The 17,626-nt window shown below is 42.2% G+C and overlaps 1 protein-coding gene across 1 annotated transcript; it reads right to left on the bottom strand.

The window, feature by feature from the left end:
* Positions 1-897: 897 nt before the first annotated feature.
* Positions 898-17,559, bottom strand: LOC103382942 (mucin-2). The gene is made up of 42 exons (XM_025057159.1): positions 17,415-17,559; positions 16,982-17,020; positions 16,650-16,875; positions 16,127-16,256; positions 15,829-15,892; positions 15,557-15,639; positions 15,055-15,250; positions 14,839-14,964; positions 14,642-14,762; positions 14,424-14,559; positions 14,252-14,329; positions 13,904-13,973; positions 13,610-13,747; positions 12,809-12,958; positions 12,543-12,637; positions 11,656-11,788; positions 10,944-11,187; positions 10,765-10,805; positions 10,346-10,434; positions 10,094-10,248; positions 9,866-10,004; positions 9,609-9,713; positions 9,232-9,426; positions 8,683-8,755; positions 8,424-8,593; positions 8,165-8,321; positions 7,660-7,770; positions 7,409-7,553; positions 5,801-7,194; positions 5,224-5,462; positions 4,944-5,130; positions 4,275-4,497; positions 4,024-4,196; positions 3,857-3,926; positions 3,659-3,768; positions 3,540-3,571; positions 3,302-3,455; positions 3,170-3,207; positions 2,927-3,046; positions 2,520-2,559; positions 2,225-2,333; positions 898-1,201 (listed from the first exon to the last, which is right to left on the bottom strand). The coding sequence occupies exons 1-42, from the start codon at positions 17,461-17,463 to the stop codon at positions 1,030-1,032; spliced, it is 6,519 nt and encodes a 2,172-aa protein (XP_024912927.1). The 5' UTR covers positions 17,464-17,559; the 3' UTR covers positions 898-1,029.
* Positions 17,560-17,626: the final 67 nt, after the last annotated feature.

Here is a 17,626-nt window from a genome sequence, read left to right as displayed (position 1 = left end):
CAACAAACAGCAGCAGCGTGAAGCTGGGCCACAGCTTATTTTAAAAGCCCGCTCCCTCTGATGGTTGGCTGTTTTTCCAAAAAATAAAATGCTTTTCTCTGCTGGAGAAAACTCAGGCTTTTCTAAGACTGGGGGTTTCCTGGGCTTGATCAAAGTCTTCCTGTTCCATTGATAGACTGATAACAATGGCCTCTTCTACTGTGTCCTATTGCTTGAGAAATATACATCACATCCTCTCATCCCACCTTTTCAGGACAAAATGGAAGGCTTACATACATCGAAGAAGGAAAAAAATAAAGCTACTTCAGCTCCACCCTGTTAGGTGGGGTCTTGGGGTCAACTGTGAAAGTGTCGGTCACCTGCCACTTTGCTGTGTGAAACTGAGGTGAAACTTTTGGGTATTAAAAGTGCTTTGTATGTGGGTTGTTTAGTCTCCCCATGAATGAACAGGTCCGTACACTCCTCACTGCACTGACTGGCGTTAACCACCTTGTCCAGCTTATTCCTTGGTGTTGCCAGGTTTGAAATGCACGGGGATCTGGTGTTGGTTAAAGATCCTCCTAAGTTTTTTCTGAACCGAAACCCACACACACAACTGAAGAAGCCTCTTGGATGAGAGGTGAAACGTCTTCTTTTAGAAAATTCACGTCCAGTTGCCTAACAGAATTTTTTTAACTTAAATCAGCTGTGAATGAATCCAAACTAGCTCGTGTCTCCACGGCGCCACCTCCAGAGCCTCAATGGTTAATGTCTGTCGTGAGAGTTAAAGAGCTAAAACGACCCATTACCTCCTTAAGTCAAAAACACACATTAATGGCGCTGATCAAAGACCAGGCTGAGTGGCTGCCAACAGTGAGTGAGGGTGAACTGACAGACAGCAGCAAACAGGACAGCGAGTTCACCGTGAGGATTTATTTAAAATGAAGAATACGAAGAGAGAAAAATGTATTTTTTTAAATCAATGTCTGCTGAATTTAACAGATTATTATTAACTGATTGGATAAACGTCGTTATTTTTTAAAGTACTTCTCAGCGCAGTATCCCGCAGGTTCTACACTCACAGCTGGTGATATGCTCGTAGGTGAACAGTCTGCTGGTGTGGTCAGAGCACTGCAGGGTCACTGACCTCTTGACTGAACTCCGCTCCTGACAGCATCTGTTACTCTGCACCACCTGCAGGTCACCATGCAGCACTGCCACCCTGTCATCATGGACCAAGAGAGTAAAAAAAGTGAGTGATATTTGCATCTGAAATACTCCTTACAGCTAATACTACTCTGGAGTACTCTAGTACTCCCCACACTGTGTGTGTAATTTAATTACTACATACTTAACATTAATATAAGTGGACAAAGAGCAAAAAAAAGTGAGTGACTTTTGCATTTAAAATACTCCTTACATCTAATACTACTCTGGAGTACTCTAGTAGTCCCCACACCGTGTGTGTAATTAAATTACTACATACTTAACATTAATATAATTATTATTTTAAAGGTGGGAATTGTGATATTTTCCTTTAAATGTAGACTTTTTTGGTGGCTTCTGCAGTCACTAGGTGGCGCCACCTAGTTATGAAAAAAGCTCTGCAGCCACTTAGACTGTTTACATGGTTTACATGGTTTACATGGAGTACATTGGTGGTACCATTGAAAATTATTCAAATTAATTGGTCTGAATACTAATATTTATTAACTGCAAATATTTGTCTGTGTTCATCGAGGCCAGTGTTTCCCAAACTTTTTTGGGGGGGACCTATATTTTAAAAGTCACAAATCTTCACGACCCAAGTCAAAAGACATTATTTGTAAACTCCTAGGAAACATGATGTGAGATGTGACCCTAAAAGAAAATCTCTTGCGGCCCACCTAAGGGTCGCGACCCAGTCTTTGGGAAACAATGATCTAGGCAACAGTGAAGGGCAGAATAATCAAAGATTTTTTCCTACAAGGTGGAACTAGATGGCTATAAAAACAGGTGTTGAAAATCTGTGTGTGTGTCTTTCTTCAATTCCTGCAAGCATATCGGTGTGGTGTTCAACTAAACAGGCCCAGGCTTCACACCAAGTAAGAAAATTGTGAGCAAATTTAAACTATAATAGTTTTTGTAGATGATAATATTTTTGTGACATTTTTGTTTGGTGGTGCGACGTTGGACTTAAAACTATAAAAATTTGTGCCGTGGCTCAAAAATGGCGGAGAAAGCAGTGGAGCGGTGGTGGTCTCACCTGTGCTGCGGCAGACATAAACCTTGGCACACTGGCAGCTCAATATTTGTAGCACAGCCGCTCATGTTGAGGTCAAAGCGGGACATCTTTGGCGAACAGTTGACTTCACCTGTTGTTTAAAGAAAACACAGTGATAGGATAAAAAAGTTGGAGTCATATGGGCAACATAGATGTTTTAGGGTGGGGGTCTTAATGATCCAAGTTACAGTTTTACACATGCGAGTTAGATCACAATCATTTATTAGCAGATGACTCAGATGAGTTATGATTGGAGTGTGATTGGTTCTGGACTCACATGTTGAGCAGATCGGCTGTTTTTCCTCGACCCTCCTCACCTGGAGAACAAAACCCACATCAGTTATTTTCAACACCCAAAATGATTAGGTTCTGCTTCAAAATGTGACCTTTAAAAAAATTATATATATATAACATGAAGACAACTCTCATAGTTGACAAGGAAAACTTTAAAAAAATATTTTTAAACATCAGTATAGTACTGAAGTATAGTATGTGTAGTATGCAGAAAATATCTGTTTCTGTTTACATAATGAAGCCAGTTCAAACCTAGAGAAATGGGAGAGACTATGTCAGCAGGGGGAGCTCTGTGCTATAGTACACCACAATCTTGCTCAAATATAAAATAAATTAAAAAATGTTTATGTCCATTAACAACCAGTGAGAACTGTTGCAGACAGTGTGTACCTCGTCTCCTGGACAGCGGTCTTCTGGACAGGTAACGCTGTCCGTAACCGTATGTACTCCCTCTTTGGTGCAGTTGAACGACATGCAGGGAAGGGCCGCATCTTTCCACGTGTCTCCTATCTATCGACAGACACAGACACACACCCACAAAAACAAACACACAATCAGTTCAGACTTAAATTCTCCTCTGGAGGAAACGCCTCCAGTGCTCGTGTTATCATGTGGCCATTTACTGTACTGCACCTTGTACGTCTTGTCCTTATAACTGCAGGTCTTCTCAACTGAAAAAAAAAACAAAACGCCAAAACAAAACAGTGTTTATTTAGGCAGAGGATAGATTAAAAAACAAACAAACGAGGAAGTTCCTGCGCTCACCGCAGGCCTGGTCACCGCAGCAGGAAACGTTCACGGGGACAGAGCCGGGGCTGCAGAGAGGGGCAGGTGGACTGGGCTTTGGAAAACACTGCTCTGTCAGAGTCTGGCTGTTACACGTACACAGAAGACAGTTGGACTTCCACACTTCACCAGGCTGGAGGAGACAGAGACAAGGACTGCAGCTTTAAAACCATATTATTATTATTTTTAAATTAAAAAAACCCATCACTGCTCCTACCAGTCTGGGCTCTCCCATTGGTCCTTTACAATCTGTGGGTGAACAGATACAAATCCACCCGTAAGTGTGTAACAATGTATATTATACTGTAAAGGTTTGCGGTACTACGTGTTACTCACAAGAGCAGTTGGACACGCAGTTGACGGAGTATTTCCCAGCTCTTATCTGACCACTAGGACAGAAACACCCTGAGCTGGCCTTGTCCAGCGAGGACCCTGGATGTTGTTGTCTGTGCAGACAAAATGACAGATCTTTTAGTGTGTGTGTGTGTAGTGAAGTAGAAGTTAAGTTAGGGTAAATCAGTTCAATTTTCTAACCCTCCGTAGCAGAAGTCGTCCAGTTTGTCGCTGCACTCTCTGTAGACCAGTCCTGTTGAACAAGCTACGTCTGGAACACGGAGACAGATTTTTGAGTCAGGTAAATGGTGCGGTGGTACGACCGAAGTGGGCCACGTAGATAAAACACACACGAAACATAAAAATACCACAGCGGCCATCGGTCAGTGTTCTCCAGTCCACACAGACGCCGGCGTTCTTGCACTCCTCGGCCGCTTGTTCTAGAGCAGAACACGGAACAGCTCTGTTCCCACACGAGTCCGTCTGACAGTTCCTCTTTTTGAGCTGCAGGTTGACCTTCTCTCTGCACTCTGAAAAGACTCTAAAAGACAAAAATGGATTACGGTTTTACTTAAAAAACAAAACAAAACATGGGTGTGTATTTTTGTGTGTTGCCTACGGATGCTCCAGCAGTTCACAGACGGGGTTTGAAGGGCAGGTGGTGGTGCGGGTGAAGGGGCCGTCAGTTGGTGTTGTCGGATGACAGGACACATTCCTGGGCGCCGAACTGCAGGCGGGTTTCAGAGGGTCGGCCACGACCCAGTCATAGGCCGTTTTATCACAACAACTGTTGTCCTCGATTTGCCCTTCTCTACGTACACAGGACGGACCACCGCACACACCTGGAGCAGATGGAGACAAAAGTGTTTTAAAAATTATGAACAACCTTGGGGTCTCAGCCCCGTTTCGGGTCACCTGAACAGTCTAGTAAAAGATTTTTTTAATTTTTTAAATTGTGATTAAAAACACCATACACAAACTTAGACAGCCGTTTTCCCCAAAACAATATTTAGGTATCTCCTGCCTGGAATTACCACGTTACCTACTTTTATTCTGATGCCCACGAGACGCATTCCACAAATTAACAATTTATACAAAATACATTTTTTAAAGCAATTTGAATATTTGGTGAAACCCAAGCATTATCAGGTTTTCATTATGAGGGGAAAAACCAATAACAATTCATTCCGATATTACATACTTATGCTAACATCGCGCCAATATTATCAGACATCCCAACAAAAAAAAGTTTGGTAACCATTGACCTAATGTGTAAATACTGACGTACCACATTGTCCCTGCGTGTTGTTGAAGAAATGCTCCATGGCCAGATTGACCACTAGGGTGTACGAAGGACTTAAAGAGACATAGGAGCGGACGTCTGGGAGGTGGACCGACACCACATACCCTGTAGTTTCAAACCTCAGCCCGTGTTCCTCGTATGGCGGCTGAATGATTTTACCGTCGAGGGCGACCTGAGACAAACAGAGGAGTCAGTGAATAATCCAGATCAGATTTGTGTAAACGCTTTATGAGGCGGCTGAAGTAATATTTGCACGCTATCCTACTTGTACTGTGCGAAAAGGCTGGATGATGCTCAGTGTGGCCACGTGGCTTTGGTATCGGAGGGAGATGCCTTTAGCACAGGAGGCTGAGCCGGGCATGCAGAAGAAGTTGTCCACAGAAATGGACAGATGATGCTGAGGTGACCGCTCCTCCACCAGGATGTAGGTGCACTCATCCAGGAAATCGAAGGCGACACCTTCAAAGGTGATGTAATGGGGATCGCCATAAAGATCGCAACGACCTGGAACAAGAAGGTAGAGCAATGTTGCCTTTTCCATACACATAAGAAGTCATAAACATTAAATGCTAACCCTTGCAAGACTAATTAAAAAATCATGAAAAAAATAAACAAGAACAAATGAAACAAACAAGCATGCAGTACCCTTACAGACCACCAGACCACATCTTTTGTATGAACATTTCATTGGTTTGGACAAAATACTCGGTGACTGAACAACACGCTCAACTAGCACGGCAATCTACAAGGTAATTATTAACCATACAAATAACAAACTTCGAAACTACAGTCGGTGCACAGTCGTCAACACCACCGCAAACATCCAACATCAAAAAACTTACAGTCGCATTTCCATGTTTCACAGCATCCATCTGAAACTTTTGTGACTCGGTCTCTGGGGCACGTAGGAACCGTGGGTTCCGGACAGACCACGGGGGTCAACTCAATTTTCCCACCAACACAGGTCTTATTGAAACAGTCCTCCGTCCACACCTCGTTGCAAGCCCAGGTCTTTTTCCTCTTCAGATCCCTACACTCCTCGCAACTATGTGTCGTGCTGTGATGCTTTGGCGTGTGTGGACCCGCTGTCACGACCTTGACGGTCGTAGATTCTGGGGCAGCTGCTGTGGACGTAGACGGTTGTAAGGCCGTGGTCTGTCCCACAGACGTGGGCGGCTCCGTCCCAGAGGTGGTCGACGGTGGCAGTGTTGCAGCAGAGGTTGAGAGGCCGGTGGTGCCCGTTGTAAGTGAAGGCGAGTTTGGAGTCGTTTCTGACCACGTTACAGTAGACGTGACGACGGTGGCAGTCGCCGACGTAGGCGCGGTTGATGTTGCTGTTGTCCATGTTGCAGTGCTCACAGTCGCTGAGGTGGTGGAGGCAGGTTCGGTTGTTGGGATTGGTGTAGTTGATGGTACCTCTGACCATGACTTAGTAGTTGACTGGTCGTTGGTGGTGGTTGGTGTTTGAGAGGTCGGAGATGTGGTTGACTGCGATTCGACTGTTGTAAGTGCTGGTGTAGTGGGTGATGGTGATGGTGAAGGTGGAGTCGTTTCTGTTGTTGGTGAAGTAGTTGAGGGTGTGGTTCCGAGTGGTGACGTAGGCGCGGTTGATGTTGCTGTTGTCCATGTTGCAGTGGTGCTTGAGGTACTCACAGTCGCTGAGGTGGTGGAGGCAGGTTCGGTTGTTGGGATTGGTGTAGTTGATGGTACCTCTGACCATGACTTAGTAGTTGACTGGTCGTTGGTGGTGGTTGGTGTTTGAGAGGTCGGAGATGTGGTTGACTGCGATTGGACTGTTGTAAGTGCTGGTGTAGTGGGTGATGGTGAAGATGAAGGTGGAGTCGTTTCTGTTGTAGGTGAAGTAGTTGAGGGTGTGGTTCCGAGTGGTGACGTAGGCGCGGTTGATGTTGCTGTTGTCCATGTTGCAGTGGTGCTTGAGGTACTCACAGTCGCTGAGGTGGTGGAGGCAGGTTCGGTTGTTGGGATTGGTGTAGTTGATGGTACCTCTGACCATGACTTAGTAGTTGACTGGTCGTTGGTGGTGGTTGGTGTTTGAGAGGTCGGAGATGTGGTTGACTGCGATTCGACTGTTGTAAGTGCTGGTGTAGTGGGTGATGGTGATGGTGAAGGTGGAGTCGTTTCTGTTGTTGGTGAAGTAGTTGAGGGTGTGGTTCCGAGTGGTGACGTAGGCGCGGTTGATGTTGCTGTTGTCCATGTTGCAGTGGTGCTTGAGGTACTCATCATATATTATATAAAATATATACAGTATGTATTTATATATGTGTGCATATAAGTATATATATGTGTATATATTTCTATATATGTGTATATATATTGCATGTGTTTATATAAAAATATAAACTGACCTCCTTTAGTTTTATACTGCTGAAAATGGGCTTCAAATACTCGAAACAGTAGTACACAGGATATGTATACACCTGCCTAAGACTTACCACATAATGGACTCCAACATTATCTTTGCCCCAGGCGGGGTGACAGTGCCATTAAAGGAGCAGGTACACTGTACCAGTGTGGTACATTCACCAGTGTTCTCGTCATAGTACGGGGAATCTTCTGGACATCTGGGGTAGCAGCCTTTTTCAACAACGCACACAAAATATCCGATGTTTTTAATAAGTTGACAACAAATCACAACTTCCACTTCAGGATCTAGTGGAGCTCCAGAAAGTACTGTAGTTACCTTCCAGTTTGTGAGTGAAATAATCATCTTTCCCGCAGGTGAGCACCTCTCCACAGGCCTGGTAGTGCCAGGTACACTGGCCCTGCTGGTTGTAGTAGTCGCAGTAGACGGCTGCACGACAGATTATTACAGGTGAGTGTAGCACTGACTGACATGAAGTAACTGTAGCGTTAATTTATTTACATTATTACGATATACCTTTACCAAAGAGTCAGTGGTTCCTGCACACCCCCACCCTCTATTATTGTCCACGACCAAAGCGAAATAATCAGAAAAATTACTTCAAAGGTCCACTAAATTTGATTTTCAATTACCAAAAAAACCAAAAAAAAAAACAAAATCTGTGCAATTTCTCTTGAATTTCAAAAATTGAAACTGACATTAATTTACATGCTTGAGTCCTCCTAGAGGGGACCGCCCCCTACTTTGAGAACCACTGTTTAACTGTAACTTAAAAATTATCCAAAAAAAAAAAGAAAATCAGATGTGGATAAATTTAACGTACGACATTGTGCGGGGGTTCTCCAATTGACACAGACACCCTGGTCACTGCAGGCTTCAGCATAGGCGGCCACAGCTGTGCAGAAGCCCAGGAACTTCCCTTCAAACTCACAGGAGCAGGACTCCTGCACACAGGCCTGATAGTACGGCTCCGGATCCACCTGTGGAGCGGAGTAAACTTTTCAGTATTTTTTTTTTTTTTTGTGCGTCACAGTTAATACAGTCAGTGCTGTGTTAAATGCAGACAGCCATTATTTGCATACTTTTAAATGGCAGTCTTTGAAGGTGTCTGACGTTATGATCATGCAGCGGCGCTGGGCCCAGGCGGCGCAGTAGGAGTTGCGTTTGCATGGAAACATCTCCGTGGTAACATCAGAACACGGGGGCGTGGCGGCCTTCCAGCTGTTCCCAAAGACCATGGGGCTGGACAGCACTTAACACACGAGATTCAAATTGATTGCCATGACAAGTGCTAATAAAAAAATTAGCATTATTGAAAAACAGAGGGAAAAAGTGTTTCACCTGCTGAGCCACTTGTCCGTAGGTCGTTCATCGCACTGGAGTCAAAATTCCCGCAGAGCCCACACACTCGACTCTACAACACAGGACATCGAGGTAGAAGCATTTTTAATTTAAATCTCGAAGAACCTTCATCCATCCATTCATCCATCCATCCATCCAACCATTTTCATCCTCTAATCCGTTATTGGGTCGCAGGGGCAGCAGTCTTCATGACCGCCACAGAAAGCATACTGCACCGTACCAACCCCCCCGTACCTTCCTGCGGGGGGTGAGTCCACTGGAAGGGACCAACCGCCCTAACCAGGATTCGATCTTTCCCAGGAGGTGAATCCTGGGGTTCTACACCAATGACAGAGACATTGGCTCTGGGTCAAAGCACCACTATCTCAAAGTTATAAAATCTACGTCAATGATTGTCAACTGGCAGTCCATGGGCTACATCCAGACCGCTGAACCGTGCAGTCCGGCCCACGACTGTATTCCAAAATAAACTCCTGGCCCTCTGACAAATGTCGTTGGTGACCCCTGATGGACATCTTGTTTACTCACTCTCCAGTTTGGTTGCAGCTCCACGGTGATTCTGGTGTGTTTGTCCCAGATGAGCGTTATCCCTTTGCTTGGCACCGAGACGATGATGTAGAGTCCAACGGTGCGTGTGGCGTAAAGTAAGTCCATCGGCGAGGTTGTGTTAGTCTGAAGACGCCTGGTCACCCTCTGATCACTGAGCGTCAGAGTGACTGTGCCCTGCAACAACGTCGAGCAAAGAAATGTCAGTCACTGGTTTAACCAGAAATAAAAAAATAATAAAAAAGAATGAAACTAAATGATGAAAAATGAAAATGTGGCCAGCAGTATTTGTATTTGAAGAAAAATGTGGCCAGCAGTATTTGTATTTGAAAAGGAAAAAAAAAAGAATGAAAAATCACATAAATGTCCAGAACAATTGACCGAGAGCAGGTCATTTCTTCATCGCAGCAGGGAACGCTCTCCACACTGACAGAAAACGAACCGTTTTCATTTCCACAATGATCCTGAAAATTTAATAAAAAGAGAAGAATATCTGGTGTTGTGAAAGCAGTAAATAAGGTAGTTATCCAGAGTGTTCTGGAAAGTACATATTGTGTATTATCTCTAAAACATATGTGCAGGGCAGAACTCCAGGCTCGGTTTGTCTTGACCTCACCTCCACAAGTGTGTACTGGCAGTGTCCATTAAAGCGGTACCATTTAGAGTCAAAGGTCTGGTAGTGTCCGTTTCCATACACCTGACACTGGCCAGGACAGGGTTCATCTGTGCAGTGCCACCGACCCTGACCACATGTGCTGTAGGACCAGTAACAGGACCATCAATTTGAAGACAGGATTGTTACATCAGTGTATGGGTGAGGGATCGGGGGGGGGTTAGATGTTACCATGTTTTACAGTTGGTTTTGACGTGCTGTCCTGGAGCAAACACTTTCCCACTGTACACACAGGTACAGTTGTCCATGGAAACACAGTTTCCACGGTGGTCCTCGTACTGGTCATGTGGACAGTAACAGCCGCTCTCACAGGTCACAGCCACAGCCTGGAGAGGACAACAACATATATATCAACATATTCAAATTTTTGTTCACGCCCAGCAGGGGACACCGTACTGGATAAGAAAGACCGCGTTGACCAACCTGTAGTTTTCCGAGACTGTCACAGGTTTTCTGGGCCGTGTTAACTGGACGCTCTGAGCAGTGGTAACAAACCTTCCCATTCCTGCAACCTGAGACAAGTCCAGTTAACGACAAAAGAGCTCATTGACCTTCATATGTACTGCAACAAATCACAGCTCAAAATAAAAAGATTCATTAAATCGGTGGTTCTCAAAGTGGGGAGCAGGCTCCCATAGGGGGCAAAGAACTGTATTCTCGGGCCACAGTAAGTCAAATTGATTGAAATTTAGACTTTTTTTTCCGTTTGTCTCACAGTGAGAAAATTGCACTATTTTGTATTACTTTTTGTAGGAATTCTGAGAAAAACTAAAAAAAATGAGAACCACTGCCCTTGAAAACATAGATGATTTTTTTTTTTTACAAAAGGAAAATGTACTTACCACAGTCCTTGGAACAGTGTAGTTCTCCATTCTCACAGAGGCTTTAGGAGACACAGAAGAAGAAGAAGAAGAAAGTCAACTACTGTTGATCACAAACCTCCAGTCTTCACCTCTTGGGCCACGACTTTAATGACAAGAATAAAGGCAGAAATCTGATTTATTTTTGAGGATCCACTCACCACTGAAGTCCATCAATGACCACAGGCCCCGGCTGAATTGCTCCACCACTGTAATGACATTCACACTCTGACTTTGGAGTACAGACTCCTCCTTGGTTCAGGTGAGTTCCCTCTGGACAACCACAGCCTTCCACAGGAGCATCCCCGGACCAGCAGCGAGGGTCAGGCCCAGACAGGGACCTACATGTGTGGTTGCAGGTCCGTGTGTCATAGAAGAATTGTTGATTGTTTGCACATGTCAGAGCTAAGGGCACAAAAATGTGATTATAATTTTTAATGACGTCATTTAAAACAAAAAAACTGATTTTGTATTTTTTAAATTCGTAAATGGTTATAATCAGGGATTCAAACGATGGCATACTGTACCTACCACTTGTAGTAGTTGGGCTCCCTCTGGTGGTAAGTGGGTGAACCTGATTTTCAGTATGATTATTTGTCAAGTTTGGCTTTTGGTGATTTCTTAATAACTTTAAAAGTAATAAATCGCGTCTGTATTTTATGTTGGTGTTACTTCCAGAGTCAAAATTACTTTTTTTAATCTAAGTTGTCTGAAAATGTGTGAGAACCAATGATGAGAGAACTCAGGAATTCAGGTCATCCTTTTCATAAGTACATTGTACTAACAACTCTCTAAGTGTTTGTTTACTCCTGTGTTTATTGGTTGTGCTCAGATTAACCTGGATTAACTGTCTGGTTACAAGGCTGAACTTACTGCAGTTGGTGGCTTTCCTCCAGTCGCCAACGGCAACGCCCAAAATGGCACAGGCTTTAGCATAGCTGCCCAGAGCAACACACAAACACTGCTGTAGGTGGCTGCCACAGTTACAGGTTCTCCCGACACAAGTCTGAAGGAAACAACGATCTTATTGTTCATCATCAATACAGAACAATTTTGTGAAATTCTTTGTGTTTATGTTTGATGTTATATCACAAATCAGTTCCTGGAGGTCTGCAGAGGTACTGCAAGTGTATTTAAAGTTTGATTGATTAATCGGTATAATATAATATTTATATATATGTATTTATATATATATAAATAAACACAAACATATGCATATAAACTATATATATTTTGTATATATATATGTACAGTGAGTACGGAAAGTATTCAGACCCCTTTAAATTTGTCACTCTTTTTTTCATTGCAGCCATTTGCTAAAATCAAAAAAGTTCATTTTATTTCTCATTAATGTACACTCAGGATGGGGTGCTGAGTGTACATTAATGAGAAATAAAATGAACTTTTTTTTATTTTAGCAAATGGCTGCAATGAAACAAAGAGTGACAAATTTAAAGGGGTCTGAATACTTTCCGTACCCACTGTATATGTACATATATATATATACACACCCAAATTTTCACACATACCAAAATGTTTTGAAACCAACTTTTCACACATACCAAAATGTTTTGAAATACAAATTAGCATAACTTTAAGGAATCTGATTGTTATTGCGTAATTGAGAGGTGACACTGATTTTCCCAGTGTCATTTTGACATGGTTAGTTTATAAATGGCGGCCTACTCACTGTACCTTGCACATATTTAAAATAAGACACGATTATTCTCAGTATAGAAAACCCTTGATTTAAGTCTTACAGTGTAGAACTGATCTGCTGGGATGTGATCATGACACTTGGCAAATATTCCAGTTTGGTCTCTCAGTACAGAACACATCTCATCAGCGAAGATTTCTAAAAAAAAACAACAACAAAAAAAACATTATTATAGGATGTTGACATATACTTGTATGAAATTCAATTTTGCTGGCGTTTTATTAAAAAAATATTCAAATGCTACGTGAAAATCTGTGCACACTGTAGGCAGCTACTGTACACGAGTGTATTTTTATCATCCGTCTGTACCGCTGTCGGTGCTGCTGCAGATGGGGGGTATGTTCGCGGCACAAGTGCCCACGCTCCAGGACAGAGCGAACGGCTGTGGTGAATTCTCGACGATCCCGGTGCTTGTGGTGAAGTCGTCTGTGGTGTCGTTGTTGCTGTTGCCGCACAGACCTGACAGATGGATGAACTCTTATTAACACTCAGTACAGTACCAAGTACCAAGTAAAAGTAAAGTACATATACTGCACATACTGTAACCCGATTATTTAGCGCCCTGAGCTAAGTAGCATTTTGCCCCTAACTGCCCCGATGTGAACATATATATTTTCCGATGCTTATTATTTATAAAGTATGCTAAAAAAAGACAAATACAAGTTTAAAGTTAAAAGAATCATGAACCGCGGAAAGCGGCAATTAGCAATTGAGCTATGAAAAAACAGCTAACCAGCGCTAGCACAATACGTATTAGCAGTACCAGTTTGGATGTTTAACTGTGTCAAAAAGCAACAACACTGCTCTCAAAAGTAGAGAACAATATCTATCTTCTATCTATCTTTTGAACACAAGAGTGGTAATAAAAAATTCGAAAGCCCACTACGGCAAATAATCTGGATTGAGCAGTAGCTGCACCTAGCAGCATGCTAAAAACAAGTGAAAATCAGTTTTATAAAGTACAGTAATTATGTCTTTTCTCGGGCAAGTTGTCCAATGTCACGAAGTCGCCGCCCATGTCTCCCAAATCAGAAACTACGCCTGTGAGTAACAGCCAATACCTGCGGAAATGCTAATACCAACTTACTTCTTCTACTGTATGTAACTGACCTGACACGTTGTAAGGGTTGTTTCTGGGAAGAGTGATGTAGAGCTGAATCTCAGGAGACATCTGGACCTGGATCTTCATACCAAAAGATGTCTGGACTTGGACAAACATGGAGGACTGCCAGAAAACCAGGGCATGATCTGATATTTAACAGGAATGACGAAAGCATTACAAGACTAGAAAACACACACACACACACACAAAACAACCACAACTTATTGCAGAGTTGATGAGACAAGACAACAGTCAACAAAGTTTTATCCACTGTTGACTTTTGTCTCTTCTCCTCTTGTTACCAGACTCATGGAGTTCGCTGATCTCCTCGTCTCCCACTTTGACACTGTTTATTGAGAATGTGTATGTAACCTGCAAATAACATGGATATTTTAATCTCCTTTTTGTACATATGAATATTGACAGTTTTTAAATACATAATTCATAGCCTCAAACTCCTGGCCCAGGGACCACTGCTAGCCCACAAATCCTATAATTCTGGCCCTAATAATAATAAAAAATAATCTAAAGAAAAAAGACATCATATCTATATTTTACAAAACTAGTTTTCCAAAAATGTGTGTTTGTTTTTAAAAATATAGGAAAAAATAGAAATATATAAAGAAATTAAGGTGCTAATGACCAAGTACCTGAGGAAGCTGCAGCACAGCTGTGTGTAGAGAGGAATATTTTTCAGAAAACCGAACCATTATGGTCCAGTTAAGACCCTTAAAAACGAAGCATTTAAAAAGAAAAAACAGCAGTGAGTAACCAAACAGGTTTCAGCATGTTAATTTTTAATCATGTACTGTCAACAATTACCTGTGATGCCACATATGCACATTTACCAGGGACGGCGTACTGCTTGCCATCAAATGTTGTCACAAACTGCCCTTCCAGGAGACACCTGGGTGGGCAGGAGTTTTCAGAGCAATGCCACCCTCCGGCCTGACACACACTGAGGCGGGAAATCCACAGGTGAGATTTGAGAAAAAACAAATCTTTCTCCAGGAAATCTTTTTTTTTTTCTGCCTCCTCACCACGTCTGACAGTTGGTGCTGCGCTTGTCTCCGCTGACGTAGCTCCTGCCGGCAAACTTACACGGACATTTGGAAATGTTCACACAGTGGAAGCCGTCAGTCTGATCATTTAGCACTGAACCTAGAAAACGGTGAAAGCAGCTTTTACAGAGAGGTCAAATGAATTCAGAGAGCGGGAAACAACACACACTATTTACCCTCTGGGCAAACACAGGATCTGATGAGGTTCTGGCGGGAGTGACTGGGGTTAAAGTTGGAACAGCTAGGAACAAAAGCAGCTCCCTGCTCTTCATACACCAGGTCCCCGGGGCAGGTAGGAGCCGCTGGTACAGGGGTTCAGAAAATCGTGATAGGTCATAAAATGTGCTTCACAAAATAGAAATTCAGAGACAAAAGTATCAAAGGTCACCAACCACAGCCAGTTAGAGTTCTCCAGATTATCCAGATGTAGCTGTTGTGTCTACACTGCTGCACAACTTCACTGAAAAAGGAGCAGCGGACATAATTGCTGCTTTCGTAACTGTACATGTTCTCCTCACAGAGTCGCAGGAAGTGAGGATTCCTGTCCTGGAGACAGTCCATTGTGTGGGAAAAAAACTTGTTGCACAGCTGGAAAAAAAAGAAGAATGTAGAAAAATGTGAATATTGAGAAACAGAAATGAACAAACTAATAATAATATAATACTGTAATACACTCTATTTTAGGATTATTCAATTATAAACTTTGAGGAAATACCAAAATAAAGTACTCTGTCCTGTAAACCCAGTGTATACTAGTGATTATTTAAATTATACCATCTTCCAAAATGACTCCAACAGAAGTGTCTTAAAAGGCACAGAATCAGCTCACGTTCTCATAAATACATTTACAGCACCCTCTGAAGTTACGATCTTTGTATTTGTATTTGAACTCACGTGATTCACAGCAAAGACGTTGTCCCGGATTTGACAGAAGTCATCAGGGATCATGCTGCTCGTGATCAGCTGCTCCTCACTGCCTAATTATATGAAAAACAAAAAAAATATACTTACACACTATATTGGTCACAGCTTACACACATTGAACAAAACGACAATTCATTAGTTATTTTCTTTAACTGAATTGTAACATTAAATTTTACTAGGGTAAAACAGCCAAATTGCATAACATTTGTTTTGACCATTTTATTTCAAAATCTTTTACTTACTTGAAACATTGGGTTGTCCACACAGTCCAGTCATTTCAGTGCTGAACCCCTGTTCCAGCTCCACCTACAGTAAAAACCAAGTCATTACATAAGCTTGAATGGGTCTGACAACTGCTCTAAAGAAGAGGTGTCCAACCTCAGGGTTGTGGACCAGTACCAGGCCGTGGATCATTTGGTACCAGGTGGCACAGAAAAAAAATTATTTTGAAAAACAATCACATCTACTTGTTGCCTTAGTTGCCAAGTTTTTTGTAAAAATGTTTTTGTCTGTGTGGATGTGTTTCTGTAACAGTCTTACCATCACAGTGTCAATTCCTGCAGGGAGCGTGTGCCAGGTGACAGACAGAGGAAACAGCAAACTCCTCAGTCTTGTGTATGTGCCATACTGGAAAATGTGCTGGTAGGTGTGGTCATATGGAAGTGATACACTGCATACAAATGGACAAACATATACAAACAAGCACAAACATTAAAAAAAACAAAACAAAACAGTACTGGGTTCTTCACGATTCCTAAAGTCTGAGAGCCAGGTTTTGGACAGTGATAGTCTGAAGGGATTATCCTTCAGGTCAGCTATGCCATAAATTAATAATGCTGTGTTCCTGTGTTAGGGCTAATAATAAACTTCTACAGGTGTTATTAAGAATGCATCAAGGTGTGAGCTGGGAGGATGTTTGGCTGAATAGGAATAACATCTAAAATGCCCTCAGGCTGCGTTCTGGAAGTTGGACTGAAGGGAATAATTATTAGTGAATATGTGAGTGGACAACAGTGATGGTTCAGTGTAGAGACCGAGGGAGAGAATTATTTTACAGCCAAACCTTTTCTTTTCTACCAGGATTCCTCCAATCTGCACGACAGTTCTGATTTTGTTGACGATGATCTCCATTTGAGACAGAAGTCCGTCGTCTCCCCGCAGTGTGGTGATGTCATAGTCAACCTGGTCATGGGTGAAGTGGGTGAGAGTAAACGGGCAGTTGGTGCGGACGTGGAAACTGGAGGCATTAAAAGTTTGAATTATGCCACTGCCGAACATCTTGCAGGTGTCTGGTTGAAAAAAAAATGGACACCCTGTTCACTTCAGTATTCAAGTACCAATGGAGTATTCAAGAACTGTTCAACTACTATAGAACAATAACTGTGACACACTCACATGTCTGAGTTTCTGCTGCTGAGAGCGATTCAACTGACTCTGAAAAAAAAAAGAAGTAAAACTTTACACTTCATACTGTACCTACCTACATGGAAAAAGGAGCTTTTCATTATTTTTGTCATTTGCATTTGGAGATTCAATGGCATTAATTCAAAATATGTCAAACCAAGAAATTCAATTCACATTATTTTTTTTTTCAAAAAATATAATATGAAAAAAAATCAGGATAACCAGAAAAATAATAATAAATAATTAATATTACGTAATATTAATCCAGATGAGGTTTAATAATCATAACAATAATTTATAAATAATAATTGTAATAATAATAATAATAATAATAACTACAAAATAAAATTAGCTCATCTAAAATAAATAAATAAATAAATAAAAATACAGTCCAGAGTCTAAATGAAGAAACAGGGTCTGGTACCTGAGACCAGAGAGAAGAACAAAACCCAGATCCATGTGGTTGGAATCATGCTGCCTGATGCTCCTCCACTGCTGAAAGGCAGGTGAAAGAGGTAGAACACACACAAGCAGCCCACCCCAGGGTTTATATGTGCGGTGTCAACACACACACACACACACACCCTGTCATTGAAAAACGTACTTGGAGGGATAAAAATTTAAGCTTATCTTATC

The sequence above is a fragment of the Cynoglossus semilaevis genome, chromosome 8 (genome assembly GCF_000523025.1).
Source record: "Cynoglossus semilaevis isolate Cse_v1.0 chromosome 8, Cse_v1.0, whole genome shotgun sequence".
In the NCBI taxonomy this organism is placed as follows: Eukaryota; Metazoa; Chordata; class Actinopteri; order Pleuronectiformes; family Cynoglossidae; genus Cynoglossus; species Cynoglossus semilaevis.
Note: the sequence above shows the minus strand (reverse complement) of the source record. Positions and strands in the feature narration are given on the sequence as shown.